Source organism: Crocuta crocuta, unplaced genomic scaffold, assembly GCF_008692635.1.
Source record: "Crocuta crocuta isolate KB4526 unplaced genomic scaffold, BGI_CrCroc_1.0 scaffold47, whole genome shotgun sequence".
Classification (NCBI taxonomy): domain Eukaryota; kingdom Metazoa; phylum Chordata; class Mammalia; order Carnivora; family Hyaenidae; genus Crocuta; species Crocuta crocuta.
The window spans coordinates 648761-676177 of record NW_027531995.1 but is presented as its reverse complement, the minus strand read 5'-3'; the positions used below and the strand labels follow the sequence as shown (position 1 = coordinate 676177).

Below are 27417 nucleotides of genomic sequence, written 5' to 3'. Positions count from 1 at the left end.
CTGACTTAGCCTGTTTCCCTTATTACATAATATTTAACTTTACTCTTAAAAATGTCATTTGGGTGATAAACTATCCTGTCATTCTACTTATAATTCAAAACTTAACAACAGTGGTATTAGAAACTTAATTTGCAAACAAGCTAGAGAGTGAAAGTTAGTGCGTTAAACACAAACTGCCTTTGGTCACAGAAGAAGAGATGACTAACGCTCATTAAAATGTGGAATGATAAGAAGAAGGACAGGAAGAAACTGTCTACGATAAAGTAAAGAGACCTCTATCTGGGGACACTGTGCCTTTTTCTAGGAAAGCAGCCAGGAACTCCTGAATGGTAAAGCAGGACCACAGGACAACACAGGGTTTCACTCTCTGATCTCACAGTGCCACCGAGGTGCGGTGAGAGCTGCAATGTTCGCAGCTGAAAATTTTCTGGGACTTGATTCAACCTGAAACCTGCTGTGCTTCTTTTGAAAACACTTCTAAACTCTTCTAAGAAACATCCAGAAAAAAACACATTGCAAACTAAGAACAAACAAAACAGCTTTCGATGATAAAACAAACGTTAGGATATAAGGAAAAAAAGGGGAAGGGTTTACTAACCAGTAGGCTAACTGTGCAGCCGATCTTTTTGCCATCTACCTCTCCCATTTTCATGCAGTCCCTAAAAACAAAAAGCAACAGTCAGAACTCAGAACTTCCTTCCTAGGGGCAAACACAGTTTTTTCTTTTAAGAGGGCTGGGGAAAGTCCTGTCAGAGACCAGAGGCAATTTGCAAGTTGCCGTTGAGTTGCCCCTTGAGACAGAGGCTCTGGGGACCAGGGGAGATGTCCTGTCTTAGGGGAGGTTCAGAGCTCAGACACTTATGAGCACCAGTTTCTGCTGAGAATTTCACTTGCAGATGGACTATGCTCCCTCTCAATAGACAGGGCACCCTAGGAGAGAAATGAGTGGAGATGTGTTCTTATACACCTCCCTCCAGTGGGTTGATAAACAGCTGGAAGCCTGGCCCATCAACAATGAGGATGAGGGTTTCCCTTCATAAAAGAAAAACACCATGCTTTAACAGTTTAGATAATTTAGAAATAAAAAAATTACATCTATGCAAGGTAACAGGGTGCGTTTCCCACACAGCCCATCTTTCAGAAGAAAGCAGCAGGACCGTACAATTCTCTGTTACACTGTCTTCAGCCTAGAATCGATGGATCTCCTGGTTCTACAGCTTAGTCTAAATAACAAAAAAGATTCCCTTACTAAATGAGACTCTGAAAACCTTCTCAATTCACTAGGACTTTGAAAGAACTGTCAACCAAATGAAAAGAGAGGAAAAAGGGGAATCAAATAAAAACTCAGAACCAGCTAGTTAGAAGTCTATTATCGTACTGTGCAAGGTTTTGTGGTCTGACGATCAACTCTTTGAGTGATTAACTCAAGCGGAAAGTTGACTGTATTCTAACTCTTTGATTTTCTAGCTGAGGCACAGTGAATCTGGGAAACATGGGACTCGGCTTACCTGTAATCTAACAACCTCTCCATTAGACGAGTTACAGTGGCAATTAATGAAACGCCACTTTCCCTCCATGTTTCCCGCTCAATTTTCTTTAGTAGACTGGAAAAGAAAGAACCCAGGGCATTTTCAACATTTATTTTTATCAGTCACCATGACAACCATTTTACTTTCATCAGTACCTTAAATGCCTTAGCAACCACTGCAACATCTCACAAGTAGCACGATTTGCAAACAATGTCTTACCTAGGATAGGGACCAAATAGTGGAATTCTAATCCAGGAAGCATTGACAAAGCAAATTGATTTTCAGATTATCCAAGTCATAAAATACGAACACATGCATATAATCATATTTTCAAAGTAGACAAGCCCCTCACAGCTCAAATACATTTCCCCCTAGCTTCTTTCTTACACTGACAGAGGCTTGAGCCTTACCAAAGCAAATAACACTATGAAAAGCGAAAACAGGAGTACCTCTAAGTTTACTTTGAAATAAGATCTTGCTTTAGTCACATAAGAATGTTTTCCTACCTCTCAGTGGAATGCATCTTCATCCAGGCAATTTTACTGCAATGCAACTGCTAGAGGAAAATCCTTGTACAGACGGTATGACGTTTTGCGTTTTTTCCCTTCCCTTCACATTTGCCCACTCAATACATATTGTACTATCTGTGCACTCACTCAACAGTTTCATTCATTTTGTCATTAATCACAGAGGACTGTCTATGTGGTAGTTACAGCAGATCGATGACAAGTACCAAACCTCATCTCTCCTCCTACATTCCCCTAATCTTTAGCACCTTGGAGCCCAGGAACTATGCAACACAAAATAATAACAATCAGAATAATTAGGCTCTGTTTGACTTTCACTCCCGCCCCTTGGTAAATTAAGCAGACACTTGGCAAAGCCTTTATGACTAAACTTTCTCCAAAAGATAAAAGTAAGAACATAGGCATGGCAATGTGAGGATCCTTCGTTTCCCCTCTGAATTTAATGATCATTTCTGTCTAAAATCTTATTTCCCTTTCATCTTGGTTTCAGGAATCACTGAGAGAGAAAACATTTCTTATAAGTGCAATCTAAGCCAATCATATATTGTGCTTAGAGGAAAAATAAACGTTAAAGAAAAAAAGCTATTCTGCCAAAGCCTGCTTGCTTTTTCCTTCCTTGCTTCCTTGCTTCCTTCCTTTCCTTCCTTCTCTTCCTTCTCTTCCTCCCTCCCTCCCTCCCCTCTCTTCCTTCCTATGGCTATGTTCTCTTTCAATTTTCCTTCCTCCTTCTTGCTATTGCCATTCCAGTGCCCAGCCTTCTGTCTTCTTGTCTCATCTGTTGTCTGTGCATCCCTGTTTTTCTGATTTATTCTGAACTGCTTCCTAGATGAAGTTGGGGGAGGAAGGGAGGGAGAGAAGTAGCATATGAAGGGATGGAGCCTGTCCTGACTAACGCCACAAAAAAACATCCCCTAGTTTGTTTAAAATGTGTTTTCTTTAAAAAAAGAAAAAAAACAACCCCTGAACAGCACCTGTTTTGAGCTTAAATGTCAAATTGGTATTGAACCAAGTACTCAAATGAATGCCAAAGTAATGCAGGATGATGTAGAAATTTCCCCAAGTGACAGCCCACACCTCATATACTTTACAGGCTGAAAAACAAAGAACTCAAGTTAAGTAATAATTCTAAAAATACATGGAGACTTCTTTTGTGGGCATGAATTTCATTAATTTGCACAGCTTTCTGATGCAGGGAGAACTCAGAGCTACATAACCGTCTTATAAGAAGAGGCACAGCCCTGCAGAAGCCACTTCCTTGACTAATTCCACATCCAAAGGTTGGGACCAAGTCCAGAACCCAATACATCTGCAGCCAGCCTTGTTCTTTCCATCCGGAAGCTTGTTCTCCCAGTTTACTGATACAAACTGAGAGGGGTCACCTATCAGCAAGAAGACACCCATCTTTCTAGGTAACTTGGGTGAGACTGGGTGTTTTTATTTGGTCTATAATCATGCACACGGCCCCATGATGAGTACACAGAGAAGTCCTTTGATAACAGTGAAGGGTGATTTCTTATTGCTAATTGATAGGCAACGGGCCTTCATGACACTGGAGAGCAGGATAGACTACAATCCTGTAGGATGACATTATGTTCAACACATGAAAGAATATCATGGAGGTAGGATTTGACCCTAAATCTACTTCTCTATCATAATGCAATGGTATGGAGGTCAGCACGCCTCCATAGAACAGCTGTGTCTGTCCATGCTCCTCTTAATCCAAAGAGTTAGATAACTAAAATATGTATTGCATAGCTAATGCTCTATCTCTAACCTAAAATTAAATTTGTCATCACTAAATAAAAACCCTCCAAGACGTCTTTGAAGTCTTATTTAATTATGTAAAGCAACATATGAGGAAGAAGCGAGAGGGACAGTATCTCTTCTGGAAAGCACCCTACTGTGCTCTCCTACAGCAGAGTCACTGCAGAGCCCCCAGTCCCAGAAGAATACCCGGCACAGGGAGGTGCTTGATAAATCCAACCCAACGGGTGAACAAAGTAGAGTCAGGGGAATTAAAATTTAGTTCTGATACTCTATTCAGGATATATTACTATTGGTATCTATGCCCTACAATTTCAGCATTATCAAAACTAATAAATCCTGACTCCTACTTATTTCAAAAAGATGGAGTATGGGTAAATGAAGATAATGTTAGGGGTTGGGGAAAGGTGAAGTGAGCTCTTGGGAAGGAAGCTGCTACACAAAGTTCAAGTCTCCTTCTAAGGAGGCTATTTGGACAACTACTACATTTTAAGGAAGCAGTGAGCTACTTGTAGCTTCCGAGCAGATTTTAAGAAGGTTTAGATATGAATTACAGAGAGCAAATGAGAGTCTGTACCATAATGGTGTGTGTTCCTAATTCATAACATGTGCAGTGACTCATGGTGCTTATACTAATTCATTGGGATTTCTATTGCCAAAAAAGCATTTTATTGTTTCCCGAAATACAGCTAGATTTTCACTTTCTTTTTTGAGCTCAGGTGGTAATGATATTTAATTATTACTTTTAGGTTTTATTTAATCCCAATATTCTGATTATAAAGGCATGAAAGAAAAATATTTATAGTAACACTTCTAATAATGTGCTAAAAATCACAAAAGAAAAATAATCTCTATTGAATGAATCAGGCACCTTAAAACAGTCCTAACTGCAGAGACTTAATATATTAATTACTGGTTTGATTTTAATGTCAAGGTACATCTTCTATTTCAAAGCTACACTTATACACAAGCAATCCAAATTGCATGCTATAGGCCTTTATTAAAGTAGCTAAGAGGCACTATACAATGATGTATTTATTAATCTTGTGAATTTATTATAAATAATTAATCACAAATCTCAAGAGATTCATTTCACTGAGTGCTTTCTCATTTTAGTTCTTTGTTCAAACCAAGGACTAGTAACTGAAATGAGAGCGGTTTTCAAAGGCAATTTATTACATTGGATGAGGTTTTAATCAGAATTCTCGCTAAACTCCAGCTGTCATGAAATAGAGACGCTTTGTACACTAGAATGAACGAGGGCTTGGTGAATAATTACTAAAAGCTCCAGTTTAATTACAGTATCAGAAGAAAATGGTTTTGTTTAGGATTCAGCACAAATAATTTATTTTATCATCACATCCTAGGAAATCTGTATACCCCTTCTTGGCTTTTTCTTTGAACATAATTTTCTTAAAAGCTTCGGGGATGATTTTCAATCAGGCAAGTTGAAATCTATCAGTCACTAATAATACTTTCTAAACCTGTATACTAATATATCTACTTTTCTAAATTAATGATCATAAAATGAATTACACAACTTTCAATTTGGCTATCAGTTTTAAAACATTAATTTTTTTTTAAAAAGTAGGCTTCATGCTTAGTACAGGGACCAATGTGGGGCTTGAACTCACAACCCTGAGATCAAGACCTGGGCTAAAATCAAGAGTTGGACGCTTAACCACCCGAGCCACCTATGTGCCCCCAAAACATTAATAGTTTTACAGGACACTTGGGCACAAATACAAGTAAGAGTATATATTGTACTAGAAAAGGTATTGCTGAATTATTTTTGTACTTCTGAAAGAGCTGCAGACATTTTTCAAGAACAATGAGGTAGTCCTTCCTTCAAAGAGAAGCACTTTATCAATATCCTAGGAATGAAAATGACTGCGATCCACAGAAAATGTAGAGAAACCAAGTATTAGAATTAAAACCCGAAAATACTAAAACAACCACACATATCCTCTCCGGCCATCTCACACAGCGGATGAAACATTTGTATAAACAATTCATCCTGCATCGTGGTCACAATCTGTGGTTAAGAACAACCTCCAAGTCCCCTTATAGTGCTCCGGTGTTGTTTTAGCTTTCATTCAAATCCAAATCAGAGAATTTTCTAAAAATGACATACTTCTGTGATATTCTAATAAGAAACATTTAGAAAGCAATTAATAATGCTGAGTGAGCCATCGGTATTGATGAATTAAATCAAGTATTGAAAAACATGCCAACTACATTAGTTTCCCCCAACAAATCTGCCAAGGAGATCTTGCATTGGACAGCACTGCACACGAACACGAGAATCACAGCATTTCCCACGCCTCTTCCTGCTCCCCCCCCTCCCCAACTAACCCAATTTTAACCCCACGTAAAATCATTATCTTGCAGCCCGGCTTTAATTCTTGGGCTTGAAAAGAGTGAGATTTGTTATATAACACATGTGACCTGACCTAATCAGAGATTAAAATAAGGAGACGTGTCTAATCATCAACATAATAAAATCCATTCGCCAGAGTTTGGCAATTATCCTTTATTTCACACTCCACAAAGACAAAGCACTCCTGTGAGACCCAAGCTGTCTTTGTAGCTCTCAGCCGCTTAGCATGGACACCAAATCCTCTGGATGGAATCAACTTGAGACAAACATATTACTCACATACTGTTGAAGAGCTCACGGTAGGTTTCATCACCTTTGCCTTCCGACATCAGGCTATCCAGCTTGTCAATTAGCTTGGCTTCCACCTGAAACACACCCAAACATTACTCCCTTTCTTTCCCTTCACAGAGTGGGATTTCTAGGCAAACTGAAACATAGTCAATGTCTGCAAGAGAAAAAGCCACAGCAAATTTTGTGAAAGCAACATTATCATAAGCTGTGGTTAATAGGAGACACCCCCTTGGAATTCAAGGGGGCTAATTTAGATGGAGCAACGTGACTTCAAACGCCCGGCAGGATAGCGTTTGCTGCCACCAGAGACATCTATCTATTTGCTGACTCAAACACGAATGCTTGCAGCCCAGCTTAAACATGTGAATTTTTTTAAGAGCTATGAAAGCTGGCAAATCCTACTTATTTATTTATTTAAAAAATCATTATATGTGTAAGAACATTAGCAAAGTAACATACCCACAGACATTAATTTAAATCTTTGATGTGTTTCATATCTATTTTCTTTCTCAAAACAGTTCGAGTTTGCCCTAAATCTTTGCTCAAGATGAGAACTTGCCTTATCCATGTACAGATGGTAGAGCCATAGAAATATTCTAACTCAGCAACAAGCTCCATGAGAGGGAAAGGACATATTTCCTGAAAAACTGTAGTCAAAACATTTATATCTTCGAGAATGTAAATCCTTTGGACCTTGAATATCAGGAAAGCAGAAATAGCCCCTTCATCTGAGGCAGCAGAGGCAAAAAATGAAACACCCCGCCATGGCCAGAGAGAGGTAAGCAATGACAGATTGGGAGGGATATTAGACATTGTCAAAGGACTAAGCTCAGTTATCCCTTTCAATCAAATTCCAATAAGGGTATGAAGACAAAAGGTAAGGACAGTGCCTCCTCTGCCCCTCACACCAGTACAATTTTAAAGTAGCTTTTCATTCACGGGTTAGCTTTCTGGAAGAGAAATGTAGATATGGTTACAGATGAAAGCCACGTGTCTGGCAGTGGGAGGGTCCTGTGTATGCATTCAGCTTGCTCAGATTGTTGACAATCATTTCTAAAATTTGAGAGAGGCTTCATAGGGAGAAGCCAGATCCTTCACACAGGTGAGTGCATTCAAGTCAGTGTGGTGACGGTGCAGACAGAAAGAAGGTCTACTGTCTCCAACCCAGGTGATCTGGCATGGCAAAGGCAGCGGATTTCTTATGTGATCTGGTTTTGTAATACAAACATCTCTTGTTTCAAAAACTGGAGCAGAACTAGCAGAACTTATGTCAATGAGAAGTGACAGGCTCATCCTTCCAGGATCTCCTTTGCAAGAATTTCTGCTGCTCTCCTGTTTAATTCTCAATGCTTCAAGCAAAAACCAATAAAACATATTGTGCATCAAATGGCCAAAACTAAGCCCTTCACCAAATGCAATGTGTGAACCACTGAGAGGTCAATGATTTTAAGAATCATTAACCTTCTGATTCCTCTGTGTTGTGGCTGACTGTGAACAGAGTCTCTGCCAGCTCTTAGACAGAGACTTGGAAATCGCAGAATTGTTCAGATGAAAGGGAATTTAGGGCTTCTGCAGAAGCTCAGGGGAACATGAGACTGGAAAGGTGACCAAGGTCAGATGGACGAGAGAAGGCGGCCAGGCTGGAATCTAGGTCCCTTGACAGTCTGTTCGATACTTATTTCCCAACTCAGAGTTGAATCTGGTAGCTCAGAGATGTTCAAACAGGACTGAAACTCTTCCAACTGTTCTGAGAAGCTCATCCGCCTACCTGTTTAAAATTGCCGCTCCGCCTCTGCTCCCAGTCCATCATGTCATGAAAAATAGGAATCATGACATTGCGGAGATCTGGCTGTGGTATCAAGGTCACTTCTAGGAAAGGGCCAATCAAGGCAGGGATAAAATGAAGCTTGTGCTCTCCTAAATTGAATAAAACATTTGAGTTTCAGTATATCAATCTTAAGAATATTTCAGAAAATTCATATTATTAAATTTATTTAAAATGATTGCCACGAGTGTATTCAATTAGAGTTGTCTCTCCAGGCAAAGAAATACGTCCCTAAGCAGATATACAAACAGTAAATTTCCATATGTTGATTAATATTTCTCCATCATTTTTTATTAAAAAACTAGGGATTTACTTTTTCACAGTTAAAAAAAAAGCTGTAAGATGCCATTAAAAATTACACCACAAATTAAAACTGATGAATTAAAATGACACCAAAAGTTAAATCATCAAGAATTGGCTATGTACACTATTCTCTAGTCATGCATTAAATTTTTTATGTCATCACTAAAAATGAGGGTAAGGAAGGATAACAGGCTAAGTTTCTCAATATAATTAATTGAAAAAGCAAGGTATGGGGTGCCTAGGTGGCTCAATTGGTTAAGTGTCCAACTTCAACTCAGGGCATGATCTCAGGTCTCTTGAATTTGAGCCCTGCATCCGGCTCTGTGCTGAAGCTCAGGAGTCTGCCTCGGATTCTGTCTCTGTCTCTCTCCCTCAAAAATAAACGAATGTTAAAAAATTTTTTTAAAAATAAAAAGCAAGTTAAAATGCGTATGGATGGGTACTTCCTTCATTAAAAATAAGATATATATGTGTGTGTGTATGTATNTGTATAGTAGCCCAGAAGATTTATCCCCTAATGTTAACTACAAAGATTATCTCTGGGTGGTTAAAATTATAGGTGATTTTTATATAGGAAAAAAGTGGTCCCTGCATCATATAATTTTTATGTTTTTAAAGATAATAAACACACAGCCTAAAAAAAAACTAAATGGTAGTCAAAAAAAAGAGAATGTAACATTTTTTTAAAAAGATTACAATATAACAACAGTGAACTCAAAATGGTATAATTACCAAAGTAAAAAAGGTATGATACTGATACTTCCTAGGAGAAGAAGGTGGAGGGTGGGCTAGACACAGATGATTTCATCTAGCAAATGAGTGCTGAGTTCAGTTCATTACACTAATCATCTATGTTAAATCTCAAAGTTTTACTTTGATAATAAGCACTAACTTTTAGCATCTGAAGAATGTGACACTGAAAGCCTCCCTTTAAAGCCCACAGAACAGGTTGGGAAGCTGAGCAGAAGAGAGCTGGCTTCATGCAAGGAGACAGTTTCCCCTTATCCTTTTCAACCTTTGGTCTTTTGTTATGCAAGGGTCAAACATAAACAAAATCACACCATTCAGAGTTACTTGCACATTTTGGAGTTACATACCTTTGCATTAATTATCAATTTCTCTGTTTTGTTTTCTGTACTAGAAGGCATGAGTATGGGCGAAGAGCTTGGATATATATAAATCCAGGGTGCACATATGGAGTTTAAATTTATATTGACTTTAGAGGGTTTTTTCAAAGAAAATGAAAAGAAACATTTGAAGATTTGGGGGGGGGGTGGCAAGGACAGATGAGTTCTGAGACAGGCAAACCCAAGCTGGTGTTTGTAAAGTCACTGTGTTTTGTGACTGGAAGGTGCCTAGAGACAGTTCAGCAATCTTCACCATGTGGCTCCCCATCCCTTTCCCTCCGTGCAATGAGACATTAGCAGGAGACAAGGCGCAGCCCCAGCCTATGTGAAAATCCCTTTCCTTTCCAACACTGAAGCCACATAGTCTTTCCCTCTCTCTTTGAGGTTTCATTAAAAGTAATTTGTTTCTCACCATCTCTTAATTATTTATTCATACCGATGTATGTGTGAGGAATAAACTTGGCTCATAAATAAGCCAAGTGTGAGGAATAAACTTTAGCTCTCCTACCTTTCTTTGTGACCCAGGTACAATTTTATCTTTCCCAAGGGACTCCTTAGTTCTCCTCATCCAAGCAAGAACACCTCTTTCTTATTCATCAGAAGAAACTTCCTCATTAATCTACCCTTGTATACTTTCCTCCAAAAGAATGAGTCCTTTCAAGACTGAACAAGCCCACTGTGGCAGAATTCCTAGTGCTTGTCCCTGTATCTCCCCCATCCTCCCCACATACACATTTCAAGCAGGAAACCAGCAGCCAGCTTTTGGGATTGCTTTTCTCGGTTATTTTTATCAGGGCAGAAAGCAGAAGCAACCTGAACTCAAAAACTCGTACTGTCATTTGGAAAAGCCTAACCCACTCAATGCTTATTCAAGATACTCTGGCAAAAAAAGGGGAAGAGAGAGAGACGGGCAAGGAGACTTCGGACCCATCCTGAGATTAGCAGGCCTTACAACCCATTCCAGGACTCTGCCCATAGGGGATGGCCTCAGACTTTCCAGGTCTACCACGGATGCTACCCCCACAACGCCATGGACTGAAGGAGCCATGTACGCTTTATGTAACCAATAACCAGGAGGGCCTCCCCACGGCTTTGAGACCATGTAAGACACCAAATCTTTGCACTGCCTTTGGGTATGCATGGAGGCGGGGTGATAGAATTGGCAGGAAAGACAAAATAAAACTGAATTCCCTGCCAGCGCGAATAGTCCTACCTTGCCTGATGAAATGAGATTCAGAGCTGCTACGTTATGATCCTTGTTTTTAAGCTTTCCTGGGCCTGGCATCCTTTGGCCCCCTCTAATCAAGAATAATGTTAACATTCACTTATTTTATTTATCACTGTTTGCCTATTTTTGAACCTCCTTTAAAAAAATCTATTTATAGACATTTTACAACCTGATTTTCTTCTTTAAAAAATTTTTTTACTACACATTGTTTGGTGACAGATGATGACCACATTTATCCTGGGGAGCACTGACTGAGTAATGTACAGAACTTCTGTACACTTGAACTATGTTGTACACTTGAAGTTAATTTAACTGCATGTTAATTATACCTCAATAAAACATTTTTTACTATGAAAAATGTTACACGTACAAAAAATTATAAAGAATAGTAAAGCAAATCCCCACATACCCATCATCTAGCTTCAATAATTACCTACATTTTAAAAAAGTTTTTTCTTAACATTTATTTATTTTTGAGAGATGGAGAGAGACAGAGCATGAGTGGGGGAGGGGCAGAGGGGGGAGACACAGAATCTGAAGCAGGCTCCAGGGTCTGAGCTGTCAGCACAGAGCCCAATGTGGGGCTCAAACCATGAACTATGAGACCATGAGCTGACCTCTTAACTGACTGAGCCACGCAGGTGCCCCATATAATTATCTACATTTTTGCCAATCCTGTTTCATCTACCACCCCACCTATTTTCCCCCCTCTAGGGTACTTTAAAGCAAGTCTGAGATATCATATTATTCTATTTGTATGCAAATCAGTAAGCATCTTTAACATAGGACATTATTTACAAACACACACACAGAGAATTACAATGCCTTTACCACATCTAACAAAGGCAAACAATAATTCCTTAATCTAAAACTCAGCCTATATTAAAATTCTGATTGTCCTAAAACATGTCATTTACAGTTGGTTTATTTTAATCACAATCCAAACTAAGTCCATACTGTGTATTTTGTAGCGTGATTTTCTACTGACAGTAGACAGGCCACACCTATACATTTAAATTATTATACAGGAATGCATGAAAGATAGCCTTATTTGCTGAAAACATAGTTTGGGAACACAGACCCTGTGCAAACCTGAACAGGCTGTCCACTACAGAAAACCTAATTCTTCCCTGATCAGCAAAGCAAAATTTTGCACTAAGTATGACAACAGCAAAATAAACATTATTTAAATGATTTCTTTTTAAACTGAAGATTTAGTATACTTTCCCCATTTCTAATTGTCAGCCACATGGTCTTGTTTTGAAGTATTCAGGGCATCTGTTACTTGGGCTGCTGGAGTTTTATATTTATGGGCACAGAACAGCCTGTTAGGGAAGTATTGATTTTTCTACAGCAGTTACAAGACACTGTGTTTGCAAATGTGGAAAAAAGAGCCCACTTTATATTTAGTAAGAATGTTAGTTCAACTAAAAATAGCAAGAAAAAACTTAACCTTGAAGCATGATGAATGCCAAAGGTGGGACACGGTAGTCAAGACTAGCCTCTTTTTTTGTAGACTGTTCTTGTTAAGTATAGGGCTAATGTATAAAATTTGGGGGGGGCGGGGATTTTACACCTTTCCCCTACGCTTGACAGAACATTTTCAGGCCTTCCACTAGGAAATGAAAATACGGAGATGTGATACATTTAAGAAAAGGTATTCACTTTTCACTACTTGGTCTTTACTCTTCAACAGTAAATTATTTTATCAAAACCACAAGGAAATACCATCTCACACCAGTTAGGATGGCTATTCTCAAAGAGAGAGAAAGAGAAAGAGAGAAGAGAACAAGTACTGGCAAGGATGTGGAGACACTGGAACCCTTATGTGGTGTTAGTGGGGATATAACATGGTACAGTCACTGCGGAATATGGTATGGTAGTTCCTCAAAAAAACTAAACATATAATTGTTATATGATCCATTGTTCATAGGTAAATCTAGGGGATATAATGATCAGACTCAAAAATTGTACAACTTTGTGCTTAAAAGCAGACAAAATTACATGTGCCCTTTATTCCTTGTCCTCAACAAAATGGAAAAGCCAACTTGCTTCTAGTATATGAAAGAGCTTCCACACTTCTAGGTAAATACCAATGACCAAAATCTGATTTAAAAATATTGTTCAGGGGCACCTGGGTGGCTCAGGTGGTGAAGCATCTGACTCTTGATTTCAGCTCAGGTCATGATCCCAGGGTCATGGGAAAAAGCTCCCCGTCAGGCTCCATGTTGAACATGAGGCCTGCTTAAGATTCTCTCTCCTTCTCCCTCTATCTCTCTCCCTCTCTAAAATTATTTTATTTTATTTTTTTTAATGTTTTTTTAGTTATTTATGAGAGAGAGAGAGGGTGTGAGCAGGGGGGGTCAGAGGGAGAGGGAGACACAGAATCCGAAATAGGCTCCAGGCTCTGAGCTGGCTGTCAGCACAGAGCCCGATGCGGGGCTCGAACCCAAGAACCGTGAGATTGTGACCTGAGCCAAAGTCAGACGCTTAACCGACTGAACCACTCAGGTGCCCCTTGCTGAACAATTTTTTAAAATTATTTTAGAGAGGGGCACCTGGGTGGCTCAGTCGGTTAAGCGTCCGACTTTGGCTCAGGTCACAATCTCACGGTTCTTGGGTTCGAGCCCCGCATCGGGCTCTGTGCTGACAGCCAGCTCAGAGCCTGGAGCCTGCTTTGGATTCTGTATCTCCCTCTCTCTCTGACCCTCCCCTACTCACACTGTCTCTGTCTCTCTCACAAATAAATTTAAAAAACATTAAAAAATTTTTAAAAAATTGTTCAGTTAAATTTTGTTTCTGTGTTAGACTAACGGGGTAGTTTCAAATGGCAAAAAAGGTATTACTCTGAGTATTATATCCTCTCTGCAATTTATTTTCTCAAAGTTAGTGTTTTTTATATTAAAAACTATCGAAGATCTTGATTTATGAAATCACAAAGCTTACTTGCTTTACTAAAACGTGATGATTGGTTTTTATCCAAAACTTTCTTGTCCCAGAGAAACTGGATAAAAGGTTTAAAATGTAACATTTTAAAACTAAGCTCTCTATAAACATGGATCATTTTTTCTTATATCTCCCCAAATAACTTGCAGATAGCCAGTGCTTTATGAGTTATATTAAATTGAATTTGTTGGCCTGTTTCATTGAGAAATGCACATCTATAATTATCTGAATAAAATCTTCTTTAGCATTCTAAACAGTCAATGTGACATATTCATGAAACCAAATTATAATAAATATATTTTCATATTCCTAAGTAACAAGCTGACTTAAGGCCTTTAAGGGGTGTTAAAATAGTACTCTGAATCCTTAATTTTTCTTATCATTTTGTAAAAATTCATGTTGCAAGAGAGGCTTTAACACTTCTGAACATTTCCCAATTCTAGTTGTTGAACAAAGGTGACCTTTAGAATTCACCTTATGTTTTGGAAGTCTCAGAAAAGTCAGGACACAACTCTAGGGAAATAATGCAAAAACCAAGGAACGACGTGTAAATTTACACTCATCCTGTATTTGAACTATGTCATGCTGGGAATTCGTATTGAGTATAATGAGCCTTTTCTAACAGATTGCTAGAACCAAGCTAGAGCTAGTCTTTAGGGCTGGGAAAACGAATAAAAAGGATAGTATCTAAAGCAGTGCTTTTCAATCCTGAGTCAAGAATCATCTGGGGAACCTGTTAAAACTCAGTTCTGTCCACTCTCAGTGATTCTCTTTCAGTAGGTCTGAGGTGGAACCAGATCGTTTGCATTTCTCACAAGCTCCCAGCGACGCTGCTAGGCTCCTGGTCCATTTGAGTACCAATGTTCTAAAGACTACTGACATGATCACGTGGTGGGGGTATCAATATGTTGCAGAGATTTTCCACAGTGTCTAGATCTTTGAGAGAAACAAAGAAATAAGTTAACATAAAAACCAGAGATGTTGAAATATTTTTGGTTTAAGGGCAAATAGCTGGGAAAAGTTTATCAAGTATATGATGACATCTTTAGGGAGACTAAAGGCACCAGCTTTATTTAACAAGCCAGCCATGCTCCTAAGTGCATAGCTACCCCTGGCTTGAGCAAAGATTTAGGTGGAAACAACCACATAACCATTGGCAAAGCTAATATTCATCTAGAAGGGGAAACCTGCCATGTTTTCTAACATTCTGGTAACTCAAATGAATCTGTCCTGGTTTTATCATTTGAGCTCTGACAAGGGTTTAATCAACCACAATAGCATTCCAATGCAGCATTCTTTGGAAAACATCTTGTTAAATTAATGCCACATGCAATATGGGCACCACAGGGCTTTGATCCGCTTTTGAAAAACACAACAAAGAATTAACAAAACATAAAGACTGAGAGGAGTACTTCACAAATAAGACAAACTGATGCTAATTTTGAGCAGAATCTAAAGATACATCACAGACTTCTAGTTGGCCTTAGACAGGTGGAGATTGCTTTCAAGATGCTAACTCACTTATTTGCTGAAATTACCAGCAAGCACTGAACAGGGGGCTCAATTATATGTAAGAAGGCTTCCTCAAATTGTTATGAATATTGCTATGTATATATGCAGATCCTGGTCAAAAATCATTCTGTCACATGAATTCAAGTAAAATGATAATGGTTCTATTTTCATTTACAGAAAACAAATCCTGCCATTTCCAAGCTGTGCTTGGATAAGCCCAAGAGAAAGATACTTTTAGATCATTATATATTCAATTCAAATAGGCCCATCACTTTAATGAATCACAAGAAGTTTACAATGCAGTAATAGTAAATGAATACTATAAACTTGCACAGCTAGCATACAAAATTAAATAAGTTGGATCCTATGCCAATGAGATTGTAAAACAATTTATTTTCCAAATATTATTCTTTTTCCATGGTACCAGGTCTGGGTCATCAATTTACTGCAGTAATATGCTCTATCTGCTGTGTCAGATTAACAAAACGGAATCTAATAGTTTCTTAGCAACTGCAGTTGCTTTAAAATCCTTTGGCTATAGTCTTTATGATATAGATCCGTGCTGTCAAGCTTTTAGGAGTACTGATGCACAAGCCAATGCTTCGTCAAGTTAATTCTAAATTTGTTATAATTCACAGCCTCAATTCATAGTTTTAGAAATTTTGAGTTGTTACAATCCCAAATTCTGAAAGATTAGCTCATTACTAAAAATGTGTGTATTGGAGCATTGGTAGATTATAAAATTCATCGTTCATGAATAATGAAACACACAAAGGTAAGTTGATTTTTCAGACAGATACCAATTTTAAAAGTTAGTTATAACCATATTCAATGCCAAAACTTGGGTTACTTTCTATGATAACTATTGATTTAGACACTTGGTTTTAAAAGCTGTCATTGGTAAACTGTCCTTCGTTTGTACCCTTAAAAGTACAATGATCAACTACAATGGGGGTGGCTTCTCTTTCCATTACTTACCTAGGTTTTGCCACATGCTGAAAATTTCACAACCCATTGTGACACGCATGTCACCATACCTGAAATAAAACAAAAAGCAAATCTGATACAAAGCCTTCAGGACAAAAAGCATTCGTGTCTCTTTAGGATATAAACTATAATTTTTTTAATCAAATATTTTCTGAGTAGTTCTCTACTTTTCTTTTAATTAAAAAATTTTTTTCGTGTGTGTGGGAGGGTGCAAGTGGGAGATGGCAGAGAGAGGGGTACAGAGGATATGAAGCAGACTCTTCACTGACAGGCTGACAGCAGTGAGCCTGATGTGGGGCTCGAGCTCACAGACTGTGAAATCATGACCTGAGCCAAAGTTGGGCACTCAACTGACTGAGCCATCCAGGATATAAACTAACATTTGAATTAAAAGACACTATGTTTGGGGTGCCTGCCTGGCTCAGCTGGTGGAGCATGTGATTCTGATCTCGGAGTTGTGAGTTCAAGACCCATGCTGTGTGTGGAGATTACTTAAAATATCAAATCTTAAAAAATAAAATAAGAATAAAAGACACTATGCTTTTTGTTTGTTTAAAAGTTTGTTTATTTTGAGGGAGAAAGTGAGAGAGAAGGTATGTGAGCAGGGGAGGGGCAGAGAGAGAGGGAGAGAGAGAGAATCCCAAGTAGGCTCCACACTGCTAGTCATTCAAACCCACAAAATGTGAGATCATGACCTGAGCTGAAATCAAGAGTCAGACACTTAACTGACTGAGCCACTCAGGTTCCCCAAAGACACTATGTTTTTAATTAAAGATGTTTACTATAGGTGTCGTAATGCTTCTAATGCAAATCCTTGTATAAATCTTTTAATAAAACAGATCTGTCCCCTAATTTATTTGATTCTTTTTCAATTTATTTTATTTTTTCCCACTTTATTACTGTTTTAATAAATATTTAAGGTAAATGTCGTCATTATTTTGAACCAACGGTTTTCTTGATTTCATGTATATTTTTAGATGACATTTGTTTCACTTATACCTTTTTTTTTTTTTAATTTAAATCCAAGTTGGTTAACCTATAGTGTAATGATGATTCCAGAAACAGAATTTAGTGACTCATCACTGACATATAACACCGAGTACTTATCCTAACAAGCATCCTCCTTAATGCCCCTCTCCCACTTAACCTATTCCCCCTCCCCCCAAAGCCCCACCACCAACTCTCAGTTTGTTCTCTGTATTTAAGAGTCTCTTATGGTCTGTGTCCCACTCTATGTTTATATTATTTTTGCTTCCCTTCCCTTATGTTCATCTGTTTCATAGCTTAAGTTCCACGTGAGTGAAATCATATATTTGTCTTTGACTTATTTTGCTTAGAATACACTCTAGTTCCATCCATGTTGTTGCAAAGGGCAAGATTTCATTCTTTCTGATCACCAAGTAAAATTCCATTGTATATATACACCACACCTTCTTTATTCATTCATCAGTCAATAAGATTTGGGTTCTTTCCATACTTTGGCTATTGTCGATAGTGTTGCTATAAACAATGGGGTGCATGTGCGCCTTCAAATCAGCATTTTTGTATCCTTTGGATAAATACCTAGTATTTGATTCTATAGTATACTGATTCCTGAAAGCCTGAGGACAGTAAATAAGTTCAAAATTTCCAGAAAAGACTGCTTCTTTTCGTCTTGTTCATTGTCTCTCCATTGTTGTTTCCAGTTGTGGATATGATTTAAGAATCATTTGAACTAAAATGAACTCAAAGGGCCCCCTTGAAAGACACAACATTTCATTTGCCTCATAATCCCACCCAGCAATATACTACTACTTACTTTTCTAACACCTTTTTCTTTTTGGAAGGAGTGAACATCTCTAATTGCAGACACAACTGGTTTATAAAAATGACTGCGAGGTAAAAGTAGGAATCCCAAATCTAGAACGAGAACAAAACATTTAAATGCTATAGTGTTACAAAAATATCTAAAGGTTAGGTGACATTATATCTTGGCTTTGCTTCAACGCTGGTAAAGAATGGGGGCACAGCTGACATAAGATTGGCCCTGTGTTGAAGCTGGATATGGGTATCTGGGGGTTCATTACACTACTCTCTACTTTCATATATGCTTGAAATTAGCTGTAACAAAGAAGTAAAGCAAATAAATACTATCTATTTATATACTGTGCCAATGCTGTATCCTAGGTTTCATAAGCTCTCTGGTATATGCTAAATGGGAGGTGTTTTGTTTCTCTTATAATATGTCTGAGTATTGCCACGGAGGCTGAGGTATAAGTTGGTTTACTTTATTCCTGTAAGAATTCATTTTTGGAACTCCTTTTAATGGAGAATTAAAAAAAAGTTATACTTTCTCTGGATATGCTAACTACTTTAAATTCAGACAGTATATAAAAATTCCCTGCCCAGACAAATCTTTGTCTAAGTTTTCTTATACCAAAAACAGCATCAGAAAGAGATCAGAATAAAATTCTCCAAAATAAACTTAACCCAAACATATGGCATCATGAAAGGACATTACTTCTCCACTGACACCAAGTACAATTAGAAATAAATAGGAGAAACACTATAAAGAATATCTTTTATATGTAAAGAGCTCTTACAAACAAAAAAGAATATGATAAAACCAAGCAAAATAATGAACAAAAGTCAAAAACTGATTCTTCACAAAGTATTAATTTAGTCAATAATTCCAGGTTGGCTGGAATATGCTTATACATATAAACAATCAAATATAACTGGTGCAACCTTTAACTCAACAATTCCACTTATAAATGTTTATCCAAAAAAATAACTACAGACATATGCCAAGTTTGATTTTGTAAGAAGGCATGTAGGGTAATTTATAAGAATAAAATAGCAAAAACAACAGGAGTATTAAAAAGGAGTGTTGTGGGGCGCCTGGGTGGCTCAGTCGGTTGAGTGTCCAACTTTGGCTCAAGTCATGATCTCATGGTTTGTGAGTTCAAGGCCTGCATCAGAGTCTGTGCTGACAGCTCGGAGCCTGGAGCCTGCTTCAGATCTTGTGTCTCCGTCTCTCTCTGCCTCTCCCCTACTCATGGTCAGTCTCTCGCTCTCTCTCTCTCTCAAGAATAGATATAAAAAAAGTAGAGCTGTGATCATGAAATTTTGATCTTTTTTATTGTGATATGATATAAAGATATATTATGCAATCTTTCAATTCCATTGGTTTTTACTGCATTTGTGGTTTTTAAAACATTTAATTATCTAAATGTGGACCTTTTATGAAATGTTTAATGTGAGAAATGTTAATTAAAAAGAATAAGAAATAAAGATGCCAAAAACATAAAACATCATTAAGAAGGGAAACCAAAACAGCCACTGTCCATCTTTGTTTACCAATTATCATTTCCCATTTAAAAAATAATCTACCATGAATTGTTAGGCATAACAAATTATAAATGTACAGACAGTTCTGCCTTAAAGAATTTTATCTATCTTTCAATGTATTTTTTAATTAATTCATTCTAAAAAATGTGCAGACGGAGAAGTAAAGGAACATAAGCATTGACTTTGTAAACATTTTCTTCATTTAAAGTCTATTTTAAAAAATGTATTAAAAACATACATTCTAAGTTCCCTTTGTCACACATGAGGACCATACACAAAAGATGAATAAAAATTTATAGTAATAGCACGGAACTACCTCCTCTTAAGCACTATGATTTCCAGGAAGTTCACAAGCAGGATTAAAGCCATAAGTTATTCATAGATAGAATGAAAACTCTTCTAATATGATTCATAATGAAAACTAAAATGGCCTCAGATTAATTTAGGGTAGGTAAAATAAATTTATTTTCCTACTGTTAAGAGCAAGAAAATACATTAGGTAATTTCCTCAAGTGCAAGGTGAAAGATTTCAGCTCAGGCAGGAGAGTCACCCAGATTGATACTTACCTTATAATCAAAGTTTTCATTTAAGAAATTCTTACGAAGTGCATCAGACAGGTATAGAACTGTTGTAATGATAACGCTAGTGATAAAAAGAAAAGAACATTTTAAGTTGGAAACTTTGGCTTAGTGAAAATCATTTATTACACAAGAAAAAAGCAATTAAGGTAAAAGAAAACCTACAGAAAGCATGGGGGGCAATATTATTTGAATACCATGTAGTTTTTCTAATTTAATTTTTAAAAAGTAATCTCTACATCCAACATGGGGCTCGAACTCATGACCTCGAGATCAAGGGTCACATGGTCTACTGAGCCAGGCAGGTGCCCCCAATGTGGAACAATATTAGATAATTCATATTTGAAATGGAGAAAAGGGACACCAGGAAAAAAAAGAAAAAAAGTTAATCACTGAAGTTCTTTGTAAAATGATACAGAGATCTATGAATTCATATGACTCAGGCAGAAATATATTAATCTCTTGGTGTTTTATAGTGTTGTTATTAATTTCTGAAGAAAGAAAAATGATTACATCAAATATAATATACCATGTTTGATGAACCTGGGAGAAAGCCACACTTTAAAAAAAAATGCAGAGAAAGAAATGGAGCCTAAAGAAGAAATGGATGAAATGAAAGAATATATTGAGTATTCATTAGATGTCTTCTCTCTCTTTCCCCTGTTTGAGGTATTAGGGGGCATGCAAGAGCTCCTTAAGGTGGATTCCCTCTCTCGGTGACAGAATGCCACTAAAGAAACAATTATACACTGTGAAATTGTCTATAACCCAGCATTAAGCTGTGTGAAACTACCAGGGGCTGTTACAGCAATTCAGAGAATGGGGCATCTCAGGGCTGGAGAAAGTGGGGGAAGCGTGACAGGGAGTCATATGCAGCCATGTGTAGTTTGCTGGGGAGATTAAAAGGGAAGGGTTCCGTGAGCATTCTTGGTTAATACTAGACTTATGCAATTTGTTCAAAACCTGCTTCTTTTTGTAGCTATAGGAGTTGACATTCAAAACTGACTGCATATCTAGTTGATTTAACATTACATACAACATTATGCTGAAACGAGATAGGCCACTCCCCCAAATACTATACACTAATGGTATATATATGGTTGACGTGATATGATTGGGCTACAGTTCTCACCACAGGATTTGGAACCGAGGAATAGAGCTGTATGACCCCAAATAAAACAAAATGAAACAAGATCTCACCAACTTCACACCTTGATTATTCTACTGGTAAAACATAGATTAGAGGGATATTGACTAACTAGCAGAATATTTATAGTCTTTGAAGGACAGAAAGGCTCATTACTGTTATGTGTTGGAAAACTCACTGTTAGACACTTCTCCGGGGATAAAAGAATACTAATAAGACTAACGGGTTGGATGGCTGAATGTGAAAGATCAGGGTAAAGAAAGAGAAAAAGTAGAAAACCACCATTTCAGGGGCACTTGCACTACCATGAGCAAGCACTGTGGTACATGCATGTTCATTTTATATTTGTCAGTTACATCTTCAGCAAATCTTACTATGAAAGTTAAGTATAAGTAAAGCCTATGAAATTTAAAAGTCCTGTGGTGTCTTCAGCCCCCAAAATAGCAGGGTATAATCAGTGAATTTCCTATTAAAGAGAGAAATCACCTGCAAATAACAGCATAGGGTGGCAATTTTCCACAGCCACTAGCAAAATCAAGGATAACTGAAGAAATCATTAAAATTTCCAAAGAAAGTAGTTTATCCAAAACTTACTTTATGACACTAAAGCTTAAGTATCAGAAAATGGAATGCTACTGAGGAGCTTTGGAAAATACTGAGACCTGAAAAAATGTAATGGGATCAAAATTTAAAACTACAAAATAAAAACTAAAAAAGGTTAATTATACTTCTACAGAATGCATCATTACTGATTTCATTAACTGTCCAATTTCACCTTTTGGCAACTTCTGTATTTAACAAAAAGTATAGGTTACTTTTTAAAACTGCACAAGAATTCCTAACTATACAGAAATGCTGAGAAATCACAACCAATCGGAGTTAAATAATTTACTCATAGGCTAAAAATTTAAAAAGCAAAATGTAAAAATTATTTACTTTTTTTCTTCAGTAAAATGTGGTACGTGAGTCTATTTAACATGTTTGATATACTGAGAGTAATATCTCCAAAAGTAAGACTTCTCTGGGCTAGAAAGACCTAAAATCAGTCTACTTCAAATGCTTTTCATTTATGCATATAATATTCAGCCCAAGTCACAGAGGCAGCTCTGCGAGATTTTTATGGTAACTCAGCACTGAGTCAGTATCCTGGCACAGAGATCCCCAAGCCAGCTAAAGGCATGTATGCATTATTGTTCCTTCATTATAGTTGATACCTGTGGTGTTTAGGGATCTTTCTTTACTTATTCCAATTTATCCAAAGTCATGTGGCTCCTTTGGTTTTATTCTTTTACTCATGACTCGTTTCTGAATGTAAGGACATTTCAAATCTCAGCACTCCAATTCAATAGCCAAGAAAGGTTTGCAATCTGTTACTACAAATGGTCAAATTACTGATATCTGCCACAGAAATGCAGCCACAAGGATCATTTCTGACAACCGTAATCTTTGGGCACAGCACAATAAAAGCTACACATAAAAGAGGAACTGGTGCACAGGAAATGAAAGGTATTGCTTCAAGATTTTCAGTTGCTACCTGATTCTGGCATTTAGAAAGTATTTTTTAAGCAACGCTATCTCTTTGTTATAGAAGTCCCATTTCTTATAATTTGTCAGTTTGAAAACCACTCCAAGTCGATAATGTGCTCAAGCAAAAGCCCACCTCCACGATTTATACGTGGACTGGGAGAAGCACCTTTGTGGATAAACTGGGTATCAACAACACTAATGTTTACACACTGAAAACCTCAGGAAATCTATTCGTGGAGGACAATAACTTCCCTACAACCTGGTGGGTTGATGCAGGCAGAAGGGGTCAACACAAAGACACTTGGGCAGATGAAAATCCTGGGAGACTGTCAAGGGGACTGATCCAAGCTAGTGATTCCTCAAACTTCAGAGTGCATGACAATCACCCGAAGTACTCATAAGACTTCAGGGCCTTACCACCATGGTGGTCTGGTGAGTTCAAGGTGGAGCCCAACCAGGTGATCCTCATGCACTTGCTTATCCTGCTTCATTTTGGGGACTGTGTCACCGAAGACAGACGAGGGTTGGATGTGGAGAGCAGTGACGTTTAGGGAATTTGGCCTTGTTAAGCACTGTTTCACCCAGGGCCTCGTCCACAGTAAGTTGTATTGTAGCCTCACAACTATATTTAAACCTATGCTTTGATATACTTACCTGCTGTAGTAGGGAATTCTAAAATGAGAAGCTTGTAAAACATCTTCCACCTTTTTGAAAGGTATTTTAAAGAACAGAAGTGAAGACACCCCAAGTGGAGGGCACAACATAAGCCCAAAAAGGGGAGCAGGGAACCGAGTGCTTTTGCTTTTCGTCAAGGAAGCACACAGTGTGGGTGAGGAAGAATGAACAAGGATTGAAACAGAGGGATTTTAACAACTCCCTTGACCTTCTCCACTGAGCAGCAGTGGCAGAAAGTCACTCACATGTCAGCGGCCTCAGTTTTAGCCTATTAGGCTCAGATCTTAAGGAAGCCTTTCCTTCACATATTCTTTCTTCCTGCCAGCTCCTCCCAGCTCACCAGGATAGGGACCGTGTGGGCAGTTCTTGTCTAAATATTGCCATAACTATTTGGGTTTGGCACATTCATCTTAGTAATAGATAGTTTGGGCTAAAGTCAGTATCTTATCTCTCCCCTGGATAAGAAAATTGTTTAAGGATTATTACCCTAAAAGAAAAACACCACCACTGTGAACAAAAAGCAGTAGTAGTGGTGTTAGCAGGTGCTCAACAGAGTAGCTGCCTTACCTTCCAACTTTTCATCATCACTGTCACATACCCCGTCTTCCCTCCTGTTACTATGCCAGCGCTCCTAGCTAAGGTCAGGATTTCTCTGTGTGCATGAGATCAGAGCTACTCTAAGTGTGGCAAGCTTCTTTTGTTGAGAAAGTCTTATCACAAAAAGCATTGCCTACATGGTTGGTGTCTTGGTGTCATTTCCAGTGCAAGCTGACTGTGGATAGGGAATAGGCCATTCTCGATATCTCCACTTGCCTACCCAAGTTGTTTATTCACTTACTCCTGTTTTCTTTAGTATCATCAGTATTTCTGTCTTTGCCGGGTCATTCCTATCTATAAGCCAAAATACTATATTATTCCATGTTTTAAGAAGAGTCCTAGTCTCATAACTCCTTCGAGCTATAGCCCTATTTCTCCGCTTGCTTTCACAGCAAAACTTCTAGAGAGCTGCCACTGCAAAAGCACATGTCAAGGTCAACAATCTCTATACCACATTGCCAAATCCAGGGCCAATTGCCAGTCTTCCTCATCTCCAACCTCCCAGCAGCTCTTGATACCTCTTCTTTCTTGAAATACTTTCTTCACAGGATATTGTACTCTGCGGGTTCTTATCTTAAATCATGGGCTGTTTCTTTTCAGTCCCTTTTGCTGGATGTTTCTCCATACCCTGACCTTTAAGCCCGGTCCTAAGTACTCTTCCCCATTTTGATCTACACTCCTTTCTGGGTGCTCTCATTCAGTACCATGGCTTCAAACACCATCCATATGCTGGTCACCCTCAAATGCACATCATCAGCCCTAACCTCTTCCCTCAGCTCCATATAAACCTCTTCTTCTTTGTTTCCACTGTGATATCAAAGAGCATTTTAAACTTGTTTAATATAAGATTCTTCACCCCCACCCCCCACCTCAAAGCTATTCCTCTAGGTATTTCCCACCAAAGTGAATGGCACCACCATTCATCCTTCTGTTCAGGCCAATATTCTAACGGCCATCTTCCATTTTTTCCCTCCCACCTACATCCAGTCACCTGCAAGTTATGTCATCTTTATCTTCAAAATTGATCGTCTTACTACCATCACTGCTATCTATCTGTTCAAGCCATCAGCATCTCTTACCTGGGTTGATGTATTAAGCTCCTAACTGGTACTTCCTGATTTCTTTTATGTTTCTCTACTCCCTAATACTGGGCCCTGTCTTCCTCTTCCAACCTCATCTTTACTGGTTCCTTCTCTCCTCATGTTTCAGCCATACTAACAGTCTTTGGTTCCTTTAATATGCCATATTCACTCTGACCACAGGGCCTTTGCATATGCTATTCCTGCTAATAAGAACATTTTTTTCCTTTGCTGTCTACCTGTTAACTCCTGCTTTAGCTTTTAGCTCAAGTTTCACTTCCTAATGAAAGAGCTCTCCAATCCCAGTCCAGAACAAAGTTCCTTTCATAAATGTCTTCAAAGAACTGTGCTCTATTTTTTGAATTTATTTTATACTTTAGGCAATGAAAAAGATTTCCTGGATGGATGGGTCAGGGAGTGAATGAATGACCTCCCCTAAGAATCTTTGATTCCATAAATCACCTATTCACTACACAGATTTCATGTGAAAGCTTAATTAGCTAAGGGTAATAGTCAACTAAATAATTCAGTGTTTGATGAGAAAAAACACAAAAGAAAATGTATCCTATGTTTGAAGCCAACATGCACACAAGATAAATAAAATAAGGGCCTGAAATTTCAACTGGAAGGCCAGAAGGTTTTACTTTCCTCAGCAGCAAGTCTGTTACAAGATTTATCTCTTTGAAAATGTATAAAACTGTGACTTTATTTTTGTACTGTATTTTGCAATGTGTATGGGAAGGGGGTGGAAAGAAGCTTGTCTCAAAGTGTCCTGTATTTTTGGTACTTAATTTTCATCTCCCTTATGTTCCTTCTTTCTCAAATTGAGCAGTTGTTCTCATCAGAAACATCGACCAAGAACTTAACAGTGGGCACAATATAGCTTTGTAAACAAGCAAGAGAGTCACATGTCTTATCCTTGTGAAATTTAGATTGGATGCACTTACTGTGTTACCTAATATTAGACATTCAGGTGGAAATAAACCACACAAGACCATACTAATCACCAAGGGTCTGGTCATAGCTTTGGTAGGACTTCACATAAAGCAGGGGAGCTACATGATTTGGGACAACATAGTTTACAGATGAAAGTTAAAGGCACTTAACTTACTTGAAAACACAGGAAGAAAGGATCGACACATGAAAGAATGCATATTTTGAGTTCAAGGGTAGGGCAGTGTGAATTCTCAGCTAATTACTATCAATTTGATATGTATGAAGCACATAGTGGGTAGTAAAAGTGGGAGTTTGGGTTAAAATGCCTCTTTGAGGAGCCCTGATCAAAGAATCTAAGAAGGGCTGTACCATAGAAGAAAGCTGGTCAACCTCAGAGACATAGCTCTAGCTCTTCCAACTCGCTTCTACACAGTAAAGTGGTAACATTTTCTTTCCAGTGTACACTCTTTAACCATATTTTAAATATCCTTAACATCTTTCAAAAATGCACTTTTCTACCAATATTACCTGGTTAATACTTTTATGGATAAAGCAGAAAGAGTTGAAGGCTTATTTCCGGAACACATTGCACTCATAAGGAAGGAAAATGTCTTATGGTTTCATAATTTGAATGGGAAATGGGTAGGGTAGTTGAATGGGGAGAGGAGAGGGAAGCAGAATGGCAAAGAGCAATGTCTGTTTCAACCCGGCAGGTATTCTACCGGTCCCTGGAGCCCTCTCTATGAATTAGATCAGACTTGCCGTCACCAGTGGAAAAGCAGTGCCCATTTCTTATCAGCACCCACCTGGGTGGCAAAGGCATGATGTTAACGCATTTAGCAAAAGCTGATGGCCTTTCTCCTGGATTTGCTTTGCGAGTGTCTTCTGTTTAAATGTATTACACAGAGCTCATCTCAAAGTAACTCACGCTCCAGTTTGGTTAACACTAGATAAAAATATTGAACATTGTGTGTTTATTCAAAACCAGAATCTATACTTCTAAGTCTGTTACCCATTTGTGTGACCATGAAGTCTTCATAAATGGAGTGCAGATTTTTAGGTGAAGTAGAGAGGGAGAGAGTGTTTAATTTAAAAAAGTCACACTGTGGTCACAGTTTTCAGGAAGCT

General features: G+C 38.1%; 1 protein-coding gene across 1 annotated transcript in view; it reads right to left on the bottom strand.

The window, feature by feature from the left end:
• DOCK4 (dedicator of cytokinesis 4) overlaps positions 1–27417 on the bottom strand; it is a 429867-nt gene that overhangs the window by 51437 nt on the left and 351013 nt on the right. The window contains 8 exon segments of the mRNA XM_077775067.1: positions 599–659; positions 1509–1604; positions 1749–1775; positions 6480–6565; positions 8260–8408; positions 16411–16469; positions 18218–18318; positions 20317–20392. Of these exon segments, the coding sequence (XP_077631193.1) occupies positions 599–659; positions 1509–1604; positions 1749–1775; positions 6480–6565; positions 8260–8408; positions 16411–16469; positions 18218–18318; positions 20317–20392 (655 nt within the window).